This window comes from Podarcis pityusensis (genome assembly GCF_964106645.2).
Source record: "Podarcis pityusensis genome assembly, chromosome: 3".
NCBI lineage: Eukaryota > Metazoa > Chordata > Lepidosauria > Squamata > Lacertidae > Podarcis > Podarcis pityusensis.
In genome coordinates, this window is record NC_138026.1 from 64,413,235 (window position 1) to 64,433,470 (window position 20,236).

Here is a 20,236-nt window from a genome sequence, read left to right on the forward strand (position 1 = left end):
CAGCAGGAGGCCCCATTAGCTAAAGTGGTGCTTCAGGTTAAGAACAGTTTCAGGTTAAGAACGGACCTCCAGAACGAATTAAGTACTTAACCCGAGGTACCACTGTAAATGAAATTTGGAACTTACCAGCGTAGCATGAGGGTAGACGAAGATGATGTCAGTCCTGCACACTGCAGTTGGGCCCAGTACCTGGTTCAGCAGCCGTGAAGTGGTGCCATCAACTTGTCTCTCCTCTGATAGCACTTGTGAGAGCCTTGTAGCACACTTAGGTGGATGAACAGTTTATTACTGAATTTCTGCTAGAATGGATGCACCACCTGAAACAATTCTCAATTAGCATATTCTCTTCTACCACAGCATCTTTCTCAGATGTAACAGGGATAAATTATACCTTTAGAGAGCATCAATTATAGCCAATTACTCACATCTAGAACATAATGAAGATTACTGTATTTTCATCAAGATGTGATTTTTTTTTTTAAGGGACAAAGCCTTTATAATTCAGGAAGTGAAACTGTTACGTAATGTATACTAGAGAGGTATACTCCGGAACGAATTAAGTACCGTATTTTTCGCTCTATAACACGCACCCAACCATAACACGCACGTAGTTTTTAGAGGAGGGAAATCCGTAGGCATGCCACCTGTAGGCATTCCCTCCATAACACGCACAGACATTTTCCCTTACTTTTTAGGAGGAAAAAAGTGAGTGTTATGGTGCAGAAAATACGGTACTTAACCCGAGGTACCACTGTACAATATTTGGTATCCAAGGTACATGTTCATATTATAATGTATTGATGCTTATGTTTGTAATAAGCTGCAGATTGTTTGGAGACCTCTGTGTAACAAGCGACTAACAACTCGAATATATAAGTAATATGTGCAAGTTTACCTGTAACAGAGAGGGCAGCTTTTGTATGTCATGGTTTGCTTCCTCTCTTGTGCTGACCCATGCCTTTGCTGGGCACGGTCACCTGCAGAGCGAACCTGTAAGAAACAAGGAGTTAAGGGGCATGCTCAAGTTGTCAAAGAGGCAGCCCAGTAATGCCTTGGGGTGTGCTCTGTCTTTCCTTGCAGGCAGCAATAGGGCACTGAATCCGCTTTTTCTCTTCTGCTCCTCCAAACCAAGCCCCCTCGTCTGGGGCATATAGTTGGGCAAACCCCATCATGGTATTTCCTGCCTCTTTTACCCATAATCCCATTCCATTTCTGCATTAATTTGTGCATTTCTAAAAATTATTCAAAAAGTCATTTCAATATACATATTTAAGTGCATATTTTGATACTAAACAGCCTAGAACTGAATCTTAGCATTCACAGAAGTGAAAGAACTGGTGGCTAGTTAAGTTTCAACCTGCATTTCAGTCTGAGAGGTTTAGATCAGGTTGTTTTGTACAGGAATTCAACACATTCAGGAATTCTTCAGGCACCTTTTTTGACCCTTCTTTCTTTCCCTACAGAAATCCAAGATAGCAGTCAAGGGGGTGATGGCTAAAAGCAAGGTTTTTAAAAAAATTTAAATAAGAAGCTGTGATTATTTCTGAAAAAAGTAATTTACTGCATTTGGCTTTTACAGCCTCACAAGTATATTATACAAGCCTCAGTGTTGCATAATAGTTGGCCACTTACTGAGAACCAATTGGTATTTGTTCAGGCACTGAGAGAACTGGAAAAAAATGAAATCAAAGGTGAGTGAGTGACTTTGCTACATGCTTATTTTTTTATTGAAATGCGTCATAACAAACACCAATTTCTTTGATTTCAGTTAGCTAATTATGTAACTTACATTTAACAGAATTGTATGAGAACTTACAAATAGCAAATTATTTCTCATAAATGCCTTTAATACCACCCTGAGAACGTTTTTACTGAATGGTAGCACAAAACTTTATTAAATAGAGAGAGAGAGGTCAAACCAGAAAAAATCAATTATATTCAAGTCCATTAAAACTATGGTGCTTAAGTTTCAGGGCAATCCTATGCATTTTTACTCTGAAATATGTGCCATGAATTTCAATGGGACATTCTTCCTAGTAGGTGGTTTTAGGAATTCAATAAGTCTGGAGTACAAATTTCTCTGGGAGTAGCTTTTTTCTTCTTTAGTATGCTAGTGTACCTTTTTACCTCTCTTACACCAAGACATTAGAAACAGTGTACTGAAATGAACAAATATGAACATACAGCTGAAGATGAACTGTTGCTCTGATACTACGAGAATGATGCCACAATTTATTTATTTATTTATTTATTAGGTCTTATTTTTCCAGCTTCTGCTTTGGAGTGCCATTTGTTTTGAATTATGCCCCCAAATGATAACTTTTTTACCATCCTTTATAATGATTGAAATAATTATGCATGTCAAAGGATATGAAACTGAGTTTTTTTAGGTGGTGATGGTTCTGTCCAGGGCTGAGTGCGGCCAGCCCTATTTCCCTTGTGGCCGAAGCTATTGAAAGAAGCTGTTGCCTGTGCTTTTTATTTAATTATTTATTTAATTTTCTGTGTACAATGGACTGTGTGTTCCACATGGGTCTGTGTGGGATCAGCTGGCCAGCCCACCTTCCTTGTGACTGACTGTTCTTAAGACCACTCACTGTTATCCAACTAACTGTTCTTAAGTTCTAAGTTGTTGCTGTTGTTTAGTCGTTTAGTCGTGTCCGACTCTTCGTGACCCCATGGACCAGAGCACACCAGGCACTCCTGTCTTCCACTGCCTCCCGCAGTTTGGTCAAACTCATGCTGGTAGCTTCAAGAACACTGTCCAACCATCTCGTCCTCTGTCGTCCCCTTCTCCTTGTGCCCTCCATCTTTCCCAACGTCATGGTCTTTTCCAGGGAGTCTTCTCTTCTCATGAGGTGGCCAAAGTATTGGAGCCTCAGCTTCAGGATCTGTCCTCCCAGTGAGCACTCAGGGCTGATTTCCTTAAGAATGGATAGGTTTGATCTTGCAGTCCATGGGATTCTCAAGAGTCTCCTCCAGCACCATAATCAAAAGCATCAATTCTTCGGTGATCAGCCTTCTTTATGGTCCAGCTCTCACTTCCATACATCACTACTGGGGAAACCATAGCTTTAACTATATGGACCTTGGTCGGCAAGGTGATGTCTCTGCTTTTTAAGATGCTGTCTAGGTTTGTCACTGCTTTTCTCCCAAGAAGATCTATGTTACTTTTTGTTTATTTAAAATACCTCCTGAAAGTCTATCATTATATTAACTTGGAAAAGTAGTAGTAGTGTTTTGAGTGTGAAAGCATCCATTTTCAGAAAGAGGCTGTGAAGAAGAGTTGCAGACATGCTGGATGTAGTCAAAATTATTTTTTATTCAAAGATGCTGATACAGTCCTGCATCAAAAGAACATGTCAGTTGATAATTTCCAGAAAACGCTATTGTGTAAATGGAAAAATAGAAAACCACTTCTATAAGCTTTCATCTCTCATCCTAATACTTCATAATTTAAGACAACAGTGCCATCTAGGGTAGATTTTAGTGTCCAAATTAAGTAGCTAGGACAGAACATTTTACTTTTAAAGTGAAATTTACAGCAGTTTGTCATAAATAAGGGAGAGTGCATAATTTTAAAGACCTGTTTCCTAAAAATAAACTCTTCGGTAACAAACAATTATGTAGCTCCAGAAGCATAAATGGAAAGCATAAATAAACACTACAATGAAATTTACACAGCACGTCCTACTGAAAAACATGAAGAAAGTGTAAGTGTCCTAAGTCCAGACATTCACAGCAACATGGAAGGACAAAAATCTGCAGGCTCTTCCAAAGGAGGTCGAAAAGTGAAGGAGAAAACAACTGAGAAGGCAGAAAAAGCTGCTAAAGAAAAACCCGTAACTGTTGTTAGGCCCGAATCACAGGTAATAATAAATATACAAGTTCATAAAGTGAATTTTCAGATGTTCTGAATTATGTTGTATAGGGTAAATTTCATCTTTATTTTTCCAGGAGTGAAGGGGAAAGTAGTAAAAAAAAATGTAATATGTTCACTCTCTAGTGCTGTGGCTGAAACACACACTGTATTGTGCTATATTTCAGCTCTGCCTGGGTAGGCAGCTGTCTTGAGATCCTGTATAATTGAATGGCATGCAAATTGAATTGAATTCAAATTCTATTTGAATTTGCTGGAGCAATGAAATATTAATATCAGTCGCAATTTGCATCACTAATGTCACAGTTGTGACAACTGAGAGGTTTCACAACTTGTTCTGCCCCTCATACACATTTCATTCACATCTTCCACTATTACAATTATCATTGTCTTTATTTTAATGACCCTTTATTTAATGACCCTTAATAGTTTTTGATTCCCCTTCCTCTACACCTCCACTTGAGGGTGGAAATACATTGCCACACTTTTTAGGGTGTTCTCTTCTGTCTATCTACTTGGATCAACTCAAGTGGCCTCTCTTGTTTATTTTCATTAACTTGTTTCCATCCACATTTCTTCATTTTACATGGTGATGGCCTAGATAAGCCAAGTAATACTAATTATCCACGAGAGCCACCTAGGCAACTTGGTATCTTAGCTATGGCAAATAACAACTGTTATGTACTCAAGTTCTCACCCTGGGCCAGCAGGGGGATACTGTAGATAGTTATGCAAATGAAGGATCGAAAGTGACGTTCAGTGATTGGATAGTTTTAGAAAGTTGCAACAGTAACAAGGTACTGGAGCTCTATATAAACAGGCTGACTGAGCTCCTCAGTTCAGTTCTGTTCCAGCTTACAAATAAAGAGCTGTTTTGGAAGAATCGCTGTGTCGTCTGATATGTTCGCCCACAACTTAACAACAACCATCGTCAGGTGACTGGACACGGAAGCAAGCATTTGTAAATGGAAAAATAGTCCCCCCCCCCTTCAGGCCATTGATGTGCTGCAAATGATTAGCTCCCATGATAAACATAGTGCTACTCCAAGACTACTCATAGTTTGGGTAGCAGAATCACATGCTCTCTTTCCTCCCCAGCAATTACCCCATTTGTACAAATTTCTCTTGGCAGTCATATGCTAGCCATGAATAAGGGCTCTCCTGAACCACAGTTTAGAAACCAGGTTTTAAAACAACTCACATTGGGGTTCACTTCAAATCCAGCCCTCCAGTGACCCATTACTGCTCTTGTCTGCTAAAGAAGATATTGACTGAAAGCAGCCTTTGCTGCATGTGTGGGGGAAACAGACTAGTTTTGGGGATGGTAACTCTTGCGGGTTCCCTTGCAAAGTTGAGCACACATACGTCAAATGAGACCAGAAGGTGGCATTTGGCATTCTTTGACAATAAGAGTCTATCATGGACAGTGCTTCTCGATAATGAATTGGCTCTTTCATTCATTTGAGAGTTTCAAAGCAATATGTGCTCTTCTGATTTTGCTTTGTGCATTTCATTTCCAGCAATCTGATCCTAACAAACCCTCCTGGATCTTACGTCTAGTCATTGAACAAAATGAAATAGAAGCACTGGATTTGAGGAAAGACACTGAGAGAGCAGATGAGATCAAAGCTATGAAGCAAGCATGGGAGGCTGCGGAGCCAGGGAGAGCTGTTAAGGTAACCAGGGCTTATCGTTTTACACATGCATTTAAAATGAGTTCCGAGATTCAGCAGGGTAGTGTGGAAATGCCAACCAAAAAGTCAAATCCCTGCAGAGATTTTTCAGTATCAAACTCCTGTTTGAAGAGTGAGTGCTGAGGCTGAACTGAGAGATTGATTTGAATAAATCACTGTAGGCAGCTAGGCAGTGAAAGCCCTGAATTTTCATCTATGCTTTACAGTGCTGGCTGGTAACATTCTGACTTGGTTATGGCTGCAATTTTTAACATTGCTGTTTTCATCACAGTAGCCAACATGAGGTGGCTTACAATGGGTGCAATTAAATTTTGTGCCAAAGCAATTGCCCTCTCAGCAGAAGCGTTTCTCCTTGCCCACACATGCCAGCTTCTGAATAAGATTTTTTTGGGGGGAGGGGGGATGCACAGTGCATGTGATGTCAGGATGTCGGAGGAGCTGGGGCAGAGCTCAGCGCAGTGGCAGCACAGCTTCAGTGGCTGTGGCTTCTCCTGCTGCTGCCGCCACCGGCCTGGGGCTGCTTCCAGCCTCTTTCCCCTCCATAGCAGGAGGAGGAAGAGGAGAAGGAGCCATGGCTATTGAGGCCACATTGTGCCCCGCTCTGTGATTTGGACTTGGGGGGGTGTTCATCCCCTAGGAGATGGCACCCCTGTGCTTGCCAGACGGAATGATTTCCCACCCCTCCCACTTTTCTAGGGGTTCTCCTGCTTCTTCCAAGCTGATTTGGGAAGAGTGGGGAGCAAGGGAGTCCTACAGTGGAACACATTGCTCATTGCACTAGATTCTGCTAGCACAACAACTTAGTTTAATCCAGCCTAATATGTTTAAAAGACAATACCAGTCACTGTTGGACTCAGAATGCTGCATTAGATGGGCCTTTGATCCATTCCAGCAGGGCATATTTTATGTTAATAACTGAGCATCAACATGCCTGCAAAAACAAAACAAGGTGTTTTTCTTTTATAAGCATTAATCATCTCCCCTTTTCAGTTGCTTTAAAAAAAATTGTGCTTTATTCAGTGCATTTTCCATGTACCCAGTTGTTTTTGTTATTTAACAGCTAGTAGTCAAACAGCTTAAAATTGCATAATTTAAGGAGAAAATATTGATTTTTTGTTTCTGTTCCTGTCACTCCAAGCACTGCAGTTGAATGTTGTGACATGAGTCATTTACCCATGTGTGTGCTTTAATTCAGTGACTCATCGTTCAGTTGTCAGCCAGACCTCCATCACTTAATAAAATAATTAAGCCGCTCGGCTCAAAATTTAAATGATACGTTCTCTTGGTGTGCAATGATAACATGCTACTGTTGTACAGCCAGACCAAATCTGAAGAGATTGTTGTTTCGTATGCCACTGCAATTACATGCATGTGCCTATGTTGCTATGGTAACATCATAGGCAATACAGAAAGCTGTCTTATTACATGTCAGGCTTTTTGACTATCTATCTGTTGCTTGCCCTAACATTGACTATGCGTGGTATATTGTGGCCAACTTACCAGCAGTGGCTCTATTATGGGGCAATGGGCAAAGGATTGGGTGAGAAAATGCAAGCTTATTTCTTTGTTTTTGTTCTCTAAGATAGTATTCAGCTCAAACACAAACTAATGGTCAGACAGGGGAGAAGTGGGCATGTAGCAGACATGCAGTGATTTAGACTTTCCTGTCTTTCTTAGAAATGTATTCATATAAGTGCCTCACATGAAATAGATGTGGTAGTAGATGCAGGGCCATCTTTACCCGGGGTGTGGGGCACTCGGGCGCTGAATTCTGGGGGGTGCCAAATGTATACCTACTGCTGTATACTAGTCCCTCTCTATTGGTGGCAGTGAAAAGCAATGGCGTGAAAGTCCCCGCCCCCCTCCTCTGTTGCTCTGCTACCCCGTAGCGTCAAATATTCTTGATGAGTTAAGAAACAAAAGCAGCTTTTTCCACTGTGTTGTTGTTACAGGTGAGTGATTTCCCCTACCAAAAAAAGCTCAATAACTTTGAGTTTGCCCTTCCCAAAAAAAGCTCAATAAAAGTTAATTTGGATTTTGGATTCTGTTCCACTGCTCTCCTGTCTGAGAAGCCGGATCCTCCCCCATCCCATCTGCATGACAATTATTGAGATCATTTCTCTAACTGTGACACATTCTTTGTTGTTGAAAATTTGTGCCTCCAAAAAAAGGTAATCTCCTTTCCCCGAGTTCAACTTATTTGAAGGGGGAAGGGAATAATAGCTTTCCAGATTACTGTAAGAAAAATGGCGTGAGTGGAAGAAAGGGAGTGACCACCTACTCATTCTCCATCACGGACAACAAGGTTGTGGATGACCTTGCTTTGTATTGCCTGGCTTTTTGTAGATCTGCCTCAAGGACTGTTTTGTCAGTCATTTCAAAATTATAAAATATAGGGGAGCATTCCTGCCTGGCAACCTTTCCCTGGAGACTGTCAGCCATGAAAGGACCTCCTTTTGGCAGGATTTGATTTGGAGCAAATAGGCATTCCAAGGCTACAGTGTGTTAATTTGGACTCACATTATTGCAATAAACATCAATATTATGTGGGAAAGGAAGGGAGGGTTTAAAAATTGCTTCACCAGTTGTCACTGTATAGAAGAACCCTATTTCCCAATGTCCCAAGACTGTTGCAATGCCAACCCAACAACAAACAGGCCAAGCCAATCTTGTTTGTTCACATGTGAACTGGGAATCATAAACAAGATGTTGGCTTTGGAAGCATCTTCTAAACGGACTTGAGGGTGGGACAACTATTATAATTGCTTTTAGATATCCATGCTAGATACATGTTGGTATTGATAAAACCAAGAGGCTTTAAATTCATGTTGATAGCCAGTGCTTACCAGTGCATGGATGCATAGAATTTTTATGATCCTATTAAGCTTTTAGCCTAAAATTCTGGCTTTTGCATCTATAAGATTCATGAATTATTGAATATATCTTTTGCCAGTGATAAAAATGTTCCCATATAAAAATGGCTTGATAATTAATATAGCATGCAGTACTTCAAATATTTGCAATAAAACTCTCTTTGCAGGCTGTTCAGGAGCGCATGCAGTTTATTAATAAATGTGCACGGAAAGGTTTAGTTGCGTCTGAGGCCGACAGTGTCAGCACTAGAGTGAGTTCAGGAGAAACAGGTATGTATATGCCTACATAAATAGGGTTGCCATATTTTGAAGAGCAAAAAAGAGGATGCTATGACGGATATAACAGCCACTCAAAGCAAATAAATGCAATTTATCTCAAATTTTACCGCTGAAAGGTGTCCTGGAAAAAGAGGACACATGGCAACCCTAAAATAATATAAGCTTTCTTACCTATGAAAACCTTGAAGAAACTGTTTTCAGGTGTAGGATTTGTGGAATGAAATAGTAATTTCTGTCTGCCATAAAATGGGTGTCATTACCAACTAGGCTGTGTGGGTAATAGGCAAAATATTCTTTACTTCTATCATATGCTGCTTTTCAAGTCACTTCTGAATATACCTTGCTTTTGGAATGCATTTTAGCAAAAATACTGCAGTCCAAACTATTATTTTTTTTTATTATTTATTAAATTTGTATACCACCCTATACCTGTAGATCTCAGGGTGGTTCACAACATAAACAACCATGCTGCCCAGGCCCCTGATCCAAGTCAGGGGCAGCAGCTTGGAGGAAAGATGTTTCCCTCGCTATGTTTTCCTAGTGGAAATCCTCCTGGCAGTCTGACATTTGGCCCAGGAGGGAGGCTGTTCTTTATGTCCATATCAACTCCCCCCCCCCCCCCCGGGAGCTTCACTGGCCATTTTTGTTGGGAGAACAGCATGGAAGGAAGGATTAACATCCACTGTGTGACTCCCAGTCAGAAGTCCTAATGGCTCTTGTATATATACACACACGTATTTAATCATGCACTTAAAGTATCTGTCTTTCTGTCAATTGCATTTGTATCATTTATGTATTACTCATACAACTAAGTTCTCTGGGCAGTTTACATAAATTACAAAATATAATTCACAGTTGAAACACTTACACTTAAATAAGATAAGCTACAAAAACAAAAAAGCTGAGCAAAAAAGCAACTAAAGCAAGCAGAAACCTAGAATTTAAAGTAGTTAATACTAGCTTAAAATCCCTTGCACAAAAGCTGAAGCACTCAATGTAATTTGTAATTATAAAAGGCCTGGAAAAACAAGGAGGTCTTCTTCTGGTGTCATAAAGACCATAGTGAAGTGCCAGGCAAGCTTTTGGGGGGCGGGGGAGACATTTCATAAATGGGGAGATACCACCACCTTTCCCTCGTAGCTGTTTTTTCTCACTTAATTAGGTAGGAAACCTGGAGGAAGGCTTCCAAGGAAGTTGCAGGGTCTGGACAGATATGTATGAGGGATGGTGAACTGTCAGGTAACCCAGCCCTAAGTCATTTTAGGGGTTTAGAGGTTAAACCTAGCACTTTGTATTGGTTCCAAAAACATAGCTGTCAACGTTTTCCTTTTTTAAGGGAAATTCCCTTATTCCGAATAGTATTCCTTGCAGGAAAAGGGATAAGTTGACAGCTATGCCCAGAAATGGAGTGGAAGCCAGCTAATTAAGTCTGTAGCCTAGTGATTGGAAGGATATAGGAAATATGGCACAAGGATAAAGGCTTACACCTTGCTGTGCAGCCAGGGATCTCATACATAGATAGACATGGTCTGGAGGTGCAGTTTCATTCAGATGGGTAAAAAATTGTTAGCTTTGACAGTACTGACAATATGTTTCTATAGACTGGGATAGAGCCCAAGCTCTTCTACCAGGCAGCAGTTCGGTTTGGGTAAAGGTGACTTCACTGGCCATCTGATCATCAGGTCAGTTTGCAAATATACATGCTGGTGCATATTTATATCTTTGGATCAGGTCAATATATTGTTAGGATATTTCCGTTCCACCTTAAAAGGGAGCAGGCTTTGTGAGTCACAGAGTCTGCATATTTCCTGTTCACAGGATGTTTCTGTTGTGTCTTTGCTTTCGTTTCTCTCTCTGTGCCTGAACACTGAAGCAGGCAGTCATGTTTTTCTTTGTTCTGACCAACGCTGAATAAACTTGTAAATAATACTCTCCTGCGTGCATCTTTCGCTGTGCATTATCTGCTGATAGAGCGTGCACGAGTTCTGGAATGTGGCAGGCTATTTCTGGAGCTCGTGTCGCTAATTGCTGATACTGCGTGTCTACGGGAGATCGATGGACGTCCGGAGACGGCTTGGGGGCCATGATGGACTTTGTCTCCCTGGCAGTATCCCAACATATATAACTATCATGTCTGGGATAATATGGTACTAAAGTTTTGACCAGTTTCTCTTTTCTGGCCAGGGACTGCTTCTCCTGTTTCTGAACTAGTGGTGTCCCCTGCTGGAGTAGTTGCTGAAACGCAGCGGAAGGAACCTTTAGACCTCTCTCCCTATATTAGGTAAATTGCAGCAAGTGTTTAAAGTTTGGTTACAACATATATTTTTTTAAATGTGTAAAAGTTAAGAAATGTAGGGTTGCCATATTTCAAACAGTAACGGAAAAGTTGTTGAGCTTTTTGTTTTTGTTTTGCAAAAAAATGACTTTGGTGGAAGTTCGGCAAAATTGACACCGCCAACATGGGTTGCCATACATCTTGAAGGTTTTATCGATTTCCACCTGGACACTGTTGCCAAATGCAGTATTCCATATATGGCCAGGAAATTCCAGACAAAAGGCAACCCTAAGAAATATTTTAAAGTACTCATCTAGCTCCTATGGTTAGTTGTATCCCATGAAGTTATCCCATTAGCAGAAGAACTCCCACTTGTGTGAGGGCACTTCCCCTCTAGAGGGCTGAGAACACAACATGCACTTGAAAAGTTCATTCCGCTCAATCAAAAGTCCTTTTGCGAAAAGGATGGCTTTCTCGGATACAGACCTTTATATGCCTTTATATTTAGCAGTACACCATGTTGTCTCATTTGTGCCTAGTCCCATTGTCTAAGCATGTCCTGCTCCCAAAGCTATGGAGATGGAGTGGATCTGGATATCAGCACCCTGAAATCAATTCTAACTAAGCAGCACATCAAAGGGAAGTATTTAATCTCTGCTTTACCCACAGAAAAACACTACCTGAACCTGTCTTGAAAAATGAAGCTATTATTCAAGAGCAAGAGATGCGTAAGGCAGAAGAAATAAATCATTTTAGACAATTTCGAGAGATGGTTGGAGAACACAGAGGGCAAGAACACATGGCTAGGAATCGGTTGAAGCAAAATGTACTTGATATGTATGACAGTCTTCAGGTAAGTATGCATAATTCTGCTAATCATTTGAATAAATGTCTTATTTATTTATTTATTTATGCTTACCTGTTACGTTTTTGCTTGGTTCATATTTTTCCTGATTTCCTTTCACTTCCTTTTCTTCCTTTTCTTTCTTTTTTATCATCAATCCAAATTTGGTATGCTGAGGATGGAGAGGAAGTACAACATGCAGTTATAGTGACCAGACATTGCAATAACATGATCCTGTGCATGTTTACTCAGAGAAGTCCTGCTGGGTTCAATGGGGCTTGCTCCCTAGGCAGTTTCTTTAGTATTGCTCCTTAGAGTTATGTATGAACAAGCAGCCCCTAGACACACATCTTTAAAAAACCTTCAGTATAATACATCTGTGTGGTCATTAGAAAAATAAAAACTTTGTGAGAAAATATACATGAGCTCTAGGTAACTAAAATATTCATGCTTTTATAAAAGTTGTGCAACCCACAGTATTGAAGAGATAATACTTAGGATTTTTTATTACAGTACCTTCTATGCTACTACAGACTTCTGGGAAATAACATCTTGTAATAATTTGGAAATCAAACAAATTGCATACACATTTGATGTGTCTTATACTTTAGAACATTTGTTGCGTTTTAACATTCTTGTATCAAGATGCAGAATTTTTCCATAGGTAGAAAAGGCCTGGTGTCAGATAATACGTAAGGAATTCATTGTGTAAGGAATTTTCTTGGTTGTGAAGTAAGCGTTCAGAATTTTAGAACACTGAAATCTGCTCAAAATATTTGGTTGTTGTTTTAGGTATACACCCAAGATATATAAGTATACACTTGAAAAGGTAAATGATAGTTTCTCCCATTTGATATAATTAAACAAAACTGACAATTAAGCCATGTAATTGAGAAAAGGAAAGGACTCACATATTTATGGAATAAATGAAGTACTTAAAATATTACTAGAAAGGCACTAGATTTATTATATACCTATAGGTTTAATTTTGAATAGAGTGGATGTGTTTGTCTTTGGATAGGCATCCTTAGATGAAGCACGAGGCAGGGTGCTCAGCGTCCGGGAAGCATACAGAGCTAAGCTATTAGAAGCTGAGCGCTTAAGATTAGAAGCACTAGCAGCTGAAGAAGCCGCTCTTCGAGCAGAGCAAGAAAAGAAAACCCCAGATGTGCAGAAGAAAAAAAAGGGAGGAGGAAAAGGAGGAAAAGGAGGGAAGAAAAAGTAAATTTGCTTGAAATAGAAGCTGGGTAAACCTCCTTACTGGTCAGAAAAGAGCACCAGTTTTTGCAGTATTTTGGAATGCAATTCTGTCTTTTTTCCAAGTGTTATTTTTGAAATCCATTTATAATCTTTAAATGATATTGATTTTAAAATTGTAACTGTATGCCATTACTTTGGCATTATATTTTTATGCTTTAATTGCAATAAATGTTTGCAACAAAATTACCAATATGCCTTTCAGTATTGTCAGATAGTTTTTAGAATAAATGAACATCTAAATCAAGGAAGTCTAGTGGAATGGAGAGGAGAGTTACCTTGGTACCACCCTCAACCATTCTGCTGGGCCAAGAGGTGGTGATACAAGTAAACAAAATCCTGAAAAAGAAAATTCTGAGCAAACTTGACCACGTGCCTGCTTCTGATTGCCATTTTGCTATATATTTATGGATTTTATGAAGTGCAATAACAGCTCTAGAACCCCTTGTTGTAGAAGTAACTATTGGGGGAGGGGGAAAGGATATATGAATCTAGACACACAGCCTACAAAGTACATGACACAGCAGAGGAAAGCTAAAATATTCTTAGGAATCTCAGTATTGGTATTTTGGGCTGTCTTTGTTCTTCACCTTTTCCAGTGAAGAGAGTGTGTTTGTGAAAGGTTATGCCTAGCGTTACAAAAAAATGACAAAAGATAAGGATGCCTCGTTCTCATGTGTGATAACTAAAGGAATGTTTACAAATTATGCTCAGAACATTGGTCAATGATATATTTTTATCAGGTTACTTTCAATTCTCAAGGAGCTAGTTTCATCCAAATCCTACACACGACCTATCATTTTTCATTCTTGTTTAGTTCTCTACCAACTGAGAGTATTGTTTCCCTTTGCAGCAGTTAGTACTTTAAAGAAGTATGGTATGTTCTGAGATTAGCTTGAACAAATGCTCTGCAAAATCCTGTCATTTAAATTAGAAGGATGGCAAGATAAATAATTTTGCTTTGTAGAAATGCAGCAGAATAATCTGTGAATCCAATTTCCTTTAATGACACAGGTATTAGATCCCAGAACCTTTCTCACACTACCAGGCATTGCTTATTGGCAGTGTGTCTTACCCCACGTAGGCGAGCGCTGACTAATCTCATTCTGTGGCATTGCATCTGCACTGGCCTTTGTTTTGTCCAGCTGGAAGATGTTTCTCCCATAAGCACCCTAGCTGGATGATGAATAGAAAGAAAAGGAAGCAACAAAATACTTTTTGTCCCAGAAAACACTCCATTCTATTACTCCAAGTAGGAAAATTTGTTGCTTAGAAATAAATACTGGGGGATTGGCAATCATAGATGGTGAGTGTTTTGCAGGCTGGGATAGTAAATAACTTCCGAAATTGGGTTGGCTCGGGAAAGAAGCTAAGGTATTTCAATTTTGTAAAGTAGTTTGATTTATTTTCCAAGTCAGTCTGATGTTGGCTGATGGGAAGTTGCCCATCACTACTCAGCACTCACTTTCCTGAAAAGTCTTTACTGAAATTCACCTTTTAGCTCCTCTGCTACATCCTCTCTGTCACCAGCGTATTTCTCAAAGTTAGTACCTTATTTGCCATCCGTATTTTCTCCATCTGTCCTCTGTGAATGGCCGCATGCGAAAGCCAATGAAGTCTTCCCCCATGCACACAATAGCAATACCATTTGCACAATCACTGCATATTTGTCAAGCATTTTTTCCCCAAGGCTTTAGAGAAGTCCTGTGGCAACAATATTGAGGCTGGTGCATTGCTTGCCTGTAAAACTGTTGTGTTTTAACCTAAGGGCCAAGGGGCAGCTCTAAGGTTCAACAACATTATCAGCACGGATAATCTGATTTTAAGTAGCTGCCTGTGAATTGAGAATTCTAGTACTCTCCTGGCCTTTGATAGTTGTGTGAAGCAGTCCTGTAACTACACCAAGCCCCTATTTTTTACTCAAGTTCTACTGATGGAGGCTGGGCCCCATAGTACGTATCATTTTCACCTTTTGATTGCTTGCTTGCTTGTGGTGTTTCAAAGGAGGTCGGGGTGATTAACATGGCTTCTCCCTCACTCCCCTCCTAATACATCACGTTTGCATTCTGAACCAACACTATGGAATCTTGGTACTTAATAAATATTAACTAGTAGCAGTAGCAAGAGTGTTGTGAAACCCTTGCTTCCTGCAGCATTACAGTGGTATCTTGGTTCTCGAACGGCTTGGCTCCCGAACAAATTGGATCCCGAACGCCACAAACCCGGAAGTGAGTGTTCCAGTTTGCAAACGTTTTTTGGAAGCTGAACATCCAACGCGGCTTCTGCAGCTTCCAATTGAGTGCAGGAAGCTCCTGCAGCCAATTGGAAGCCGTGCCTTGGTTTTCGAACGGTTCCGGGAGTCGAATGGACTCCAGGAACAGATAAAGTTTGACAACCAAGGTATAGGGTTGTATAGGGATAGCTCAGTCAGTAGAGCATGAGACTCTTAATCTCAGGGTCATGCCTTCAAGGTCCACATTGGGTGAAATAGTCCTGTACTGCAGGGGTTGGAATAGATTAGGGTTGCCTTACGGCCAGGAAATCCCAGACATGTCCTCTTTTGGGGGGCTTACACACCCACCTGGGGGATGTTTACATTTATAGCAAGTGTCTGGGGTTTGGGGGGTTCAGTTTTGGGGAGTGCAGGCAGCTCAGGCGTGGGTGGCTCAGGCTGCTTTGCATGCCGTGGCTGCTGCCAGCTCAAGCCAGGGAAAGATGGCATGGGTGCTCTGCACACTGCAGCCACTGCCAGCCCGAGCCGGGGAGAGAAATGCATGGCAGCCCCGCACATCCGCGCATCTGCCTGCCTCTTTCCCTGGCTTGGGCTGGCAGTCGCTTGGGCTGTGCTCTTTTTTGCTCTTCAAGATATGACAGCCCTAGACTAAATGATCCTCGTGGTCCCTTCCAACTCTGTAATTCAACTTCAAGCACATTGAGTAATGATGCTGTGAGACTCTGAATGGGAAGAGAAGGACTAAAAGTGTGATTCTCTTTGACAGGCATGCATGCACACACACTTGAAAAGTCTGACCTTATTTGTATCATGTGTAGTTCCTTTTGACCTGGCCCTGACTTAAGGTGAGATTTGAACCCTGTGCCCACCACCATCCAATTATTCCTGATCATTTGCATGGTGGGGGTGGGGGGATTAATGGGAATCAGAGAGGTCTCACTTTCATATTGGAGAGACGCTGCAAGGCCTCTTGTTTTATGGGAAATAGCACCTGTGTAGAGCTTGCAGCTTTTGTAGTTATATGTTCCATAATGTCTGGGAGGAGGTGATGCTCCATTCACCATTTCCAACTAAGGGGAAGCCTTGCAGGGCCTCCATTGATAATTTTTCTTCGTTTTTATTTGTATTTTGAATTGCTTTCAGTTGTATGCTATGTAATTCTGTTTCATTCACCTTTGTATATTTTGTTTACTTATTTTTTGTTGCTTCTCTCCCTTGTTATCTATTTGTGTTAAATGTGTGATATGTAAAGGCTGCAACATTCATTGAATTAGCCTAATAAATTAATCAATTTAGAACATTTTGCTTGACTAAAGGTGCCTCTAATTAATCAGGCCACAGGTTGTTTCTTTATAAAAAAAAGTATTTTGAATGCACAGTTAGAAAAACCGCAGTGTGCCAGTTTAGAAAGGAGGCACTCCTTTTCTACCATGCGGCAACGTTTTTGCTGCTGTCTAAAAGCAAGACTTTTACAAGCACAATTGTATTATCATATGCAAATTTATGCACAAAAGAATTGACTAAATCTTACAGGATTAATCAACTACATTTTTTATTGAATGGCAGCCCTAGAAATAAGATTATGAGAAATAAAGTGATTTTTAATAAATGTAGAAATTGCTTTTTCTTATTACTCATGACAGATATGAGTCTTACAAAAACCTGAGGAGTAGGGGTGGTCACTCTAGGCTGATATGGTCAGAGTTGTGGTCACAGGAAACTGCTTCCCTTCACAGATGCACAAAGCTCAGTGTCTTACAGCTGTAGAAGCACAACTACGCAGTGTCACTAACATTACACAACAGAACAGTCGGTAGTTACAGGTTGGCAACAGGGTGCTCATGAAAACACCCCTTGCATGTTGAGGCGAAACTGGGATTGTGCTGGCTGGACCATGTCTCTCTGATGGTTGCGAGTTCAGGCTCAGTGGTAAAGGGCCCTGCATGTGTAAGAATGTACAGACGTATGGCTCCTCCAAATGATGGGAAATCTTGATTGGCCTGGGACTTCCAGGAGTCCATGGAGGAATGTTGAGTTTATAATGCCCACTAAGGCTGAGCTTATGACCATGCGCTGCAGGGAGGGCATATCTGGCCGATGCAAAGGGCCATGGCTGGACGATGCAATTCCCATGTCCCCTCATATTGTGGAAAGGGATTGTGTGTATTCCCTCCCCAAATACTGTAAGGATAAGCAAGGAACCATGCAACATTAATCCAGATTGTGTCAGGCTTAATTTAAATAAATGTGCTTATTCTTTTTAAGAAAAATAGGAAATACAGATCAACAAGGGAGGGTAAAGGTGCCTTTCAGAGAAAAAAGAAGCTAAAAAGAAAATATCAAACTAAGGAAGACCAGACCACTATCCATGCTGAGCTAAGAAAAAGAAGAGCAAAACCCACGGTTGAAGCATGTACAGACCACCACACCTACTGACTTTAGAAGGCCTCTGCTATGGCATAGACCCAGCTATAGTCAAGCTTTGTGTGACTAATGGGCCAGGTGTGTGCTTGCATCCCTCCATATCAGAAGCATCCATTAGACTCAATGGAAAGCAGTTCACATCTCCATCTGGACTGACCATCTGCGTGACCGACATGTTCAGCTCTCTCTTGCAGGATTTGAGAAATAGAGGAACTCAATCTCTTAGCCTATTAATACAGTGGTACCTCTAGTTATGAACTTATTTCGTTCTGGAGGTCCATTCTTAACCTGAAACTGTTCTTAACTAGAGGTGTGCTTTCGCTAATGGGGCCTCTTGCTGCCGCTGCACTGCCGGCACATGATTTCCGTTCTCATCCTGGGGCAAAGTTCTCAACTCGAGGTAATTCTTCCAGGTTAGCAGAGGTTAGTAACCTGAAGCGTTTGTAACCTGAGGCGTTTGTAACTCGAGGTACCACTGTACTTGACTTTACCTTTCACTTTAATGCCACATTTAAAATGCTCTAGTGCAATATTAATCCGGAATGATACAATGAATTATTGGTTGTAGCCACCTATTTATTTCAAATAATTGAGAGGTAGCATAGAGCAATGTTTGTTCATTTACCACCCTTTTAAAGTTCAATACATTTTAGATAATTTCATTCATCTGTATGTCAGAGGCTGTCTCTGTATTTATTTATTTTTTAAGCTGGAGAACTGATCATACTATGTTGACATTTGTCAAGGTTATTCACTGTATACAGCTTGAGCCTTTCCAAAAGTGTTGTTACAAATATTTAATGATTTGGTTCCCAAAATGGCAATGTCTTCTTGGTGGTTCTACAAGTGGATTTCATTTCCCCCCAGTCAAATGGCACTTTTTCCTGGCAATGCCGCTGCAGAAGGGAGGGCCCACCTGGTGCTGCTTGAAAAAGATTTGGCAGACACAACTTTTCTATCAGGAAGTCTTCTGAAGTTCTGCCACTCATGCTAGAATCCATTCTGGATGTCCTGTTCCACCAGTTACTTAATTGCCTTTGTAAGCTCTGATACTGTGGGCTTACAGCCCACAGATGCAAGAGGCTTCAGTATTTGTGTGGAGTAGGTTTCCCTGAAGATGTAGACCATATATTTGCTGAGGCATTTTGTACTGACAAGATGTGATGAATGATATTGTGCCCCCATGGAACATGATTCGGTACAAGTGCAACATAGCATCCAGGCAGCCTTCCAGCTTTGCAACAAAACTCACCAATTCCAAATCCCTATTTTTGGTGGCTTAGTTTTGCTGCAACCAGAGATGTAAATCACAGCCAGGGTGCTGTAGTTCTTATTGTGTTGGGTTATACCTACAGACACCTGGGATCAAATCCCTGCTTGGCAAGAAAACTTAGTGTGTGGTTTTGGACCAGGCAGTCTCCCAACAATACAGGCTTTTTGTGAGCTTGGAGGAGGAGGGAAGAGAACCATGTATGTCTGAAAAAAGGCCTTGGGGAAAGCACACTTCTACAAATAGGCGAGAGCATGGTGAAGCCCAGAGAAGTGAACACCACTCTGAAAACCTGAATGGACTGCTTATTAAGACGGTCAAACTAGGGCTCGGGAGACCCCACTGTAGATACCCCCAACCCAGCCATGAAGCTCACTAAATCACCTAGAGCTGATCACTACCTCACAAGGTAGTTCTGTGGAGCCAAATGAGTATGCCACCTGGCACGAAAGTTGCAAAGTAAATGTATCGTATTGGCCTGAATATAAGCCTCACTTTTTTCCCCCTTACTAGCTTTCAATCTTCATCCACCATGATAGTAATAAACATGTTTCATGCAGAAAATGCTACAACAGCTGCTCAGCAATTCCTTCTCCCCCAAAATATGTGTACCTGTGATAATAAAGCATCCAAATTAGTAGGCTGAAATGAGTACATTAGCAGTATACCTCTCTAGCATACATTACGTAACAGTTTCACTTCCTGAATTATAAAGGCTTTGTCCCTTAAAAAAAAAAATCACATCTTGATGAAAATACAGTAATCTTCATTATGTTCTAGATGTGAGTAATTGGCTATAATTGATGCTCTCTAAAGGTATAATTTATCCCTGTTACATCTGAGAAAGATGCTGTGGTAGAAGAGAATATGCTAGTTGAGAATTGTTTCAGGTCTTGCATCGAAATTCAGTAATAAACTGTTCATCCACCTAAGTGTGCTACAAGGCTCTCACAAGTGCTATCAGAGGAGAGACAAGTTGATGGCACCACTTCACAGCTGCTGAACCAGGTACTGGGTCCAACTGCAGTGTGCAGGACTGACATCATCTTCGTCTACCCTCATGCTACGCTGGTAAGTTCCAAATTTCATTTACAGTGGTACCTCGGGTTAAGTACTTAATTCGTTCTGGAGGTCCGTTCTTAACCTGAAACTGTTCTTAACCTGAAGCACCACTTTAGCTAATGGGGCCTCCTGCTGCCGCCACACC

At 40.8% G+C, this 20,236-nt stretch overlaps 1 protein-coding gene across 2 annotated transcripts in view; it reads left to right on the forward strand.

The window, feature by feature from the left end:
• ADGB (androglobin) overlaps positions 1 to 19,601 on the forward strand; it is a 64,933-nt gene extending 45,332 nt beyond the window's left edge. The window contains exons 29-35 of one of the 2 annotated variants that reach the window (XM_080998540.1): positions 1,580 to 1,691; positions 3,685 to 3,869; positions 5,401 to 5,556; positions 8,615 to 8,717; positions 10,911 to 11,007; positions 11,671 to 11,854; positions 17,601 to 19,601. In XM_080998540.1, coding sequence (XP_080854666.1) covers positions 1,580 to 1,691; positions 3,685 to 3,869; positions 5,401 to 5,556; positions 8,615 to 8,717; positions 10,911 to 11,007; positions 11,671 to 11,854; positions 17,601 to 17,771 — 1,008 coding nt within the window. In that variant the 3' untranslated portion in view covers positions 17,772 to 19,601. Of the gene's footprint in view, positions 1 to 1,579; positions 1,692 to 3,684; positions 3,870 to 5,400; positions 5,557 to 8,614; positions 8,718 to 10,910; positions 11,008 to 11,670; positions 11,855 to 12,866; positions 13,292 to 17,600 lie in introns of those variants that run through there. The other variant, XM_080998539.1, reaches the window with a different exon arrangement.
• Positions 19,602 to 20,236: the final 635 nt, after the last annotated feature.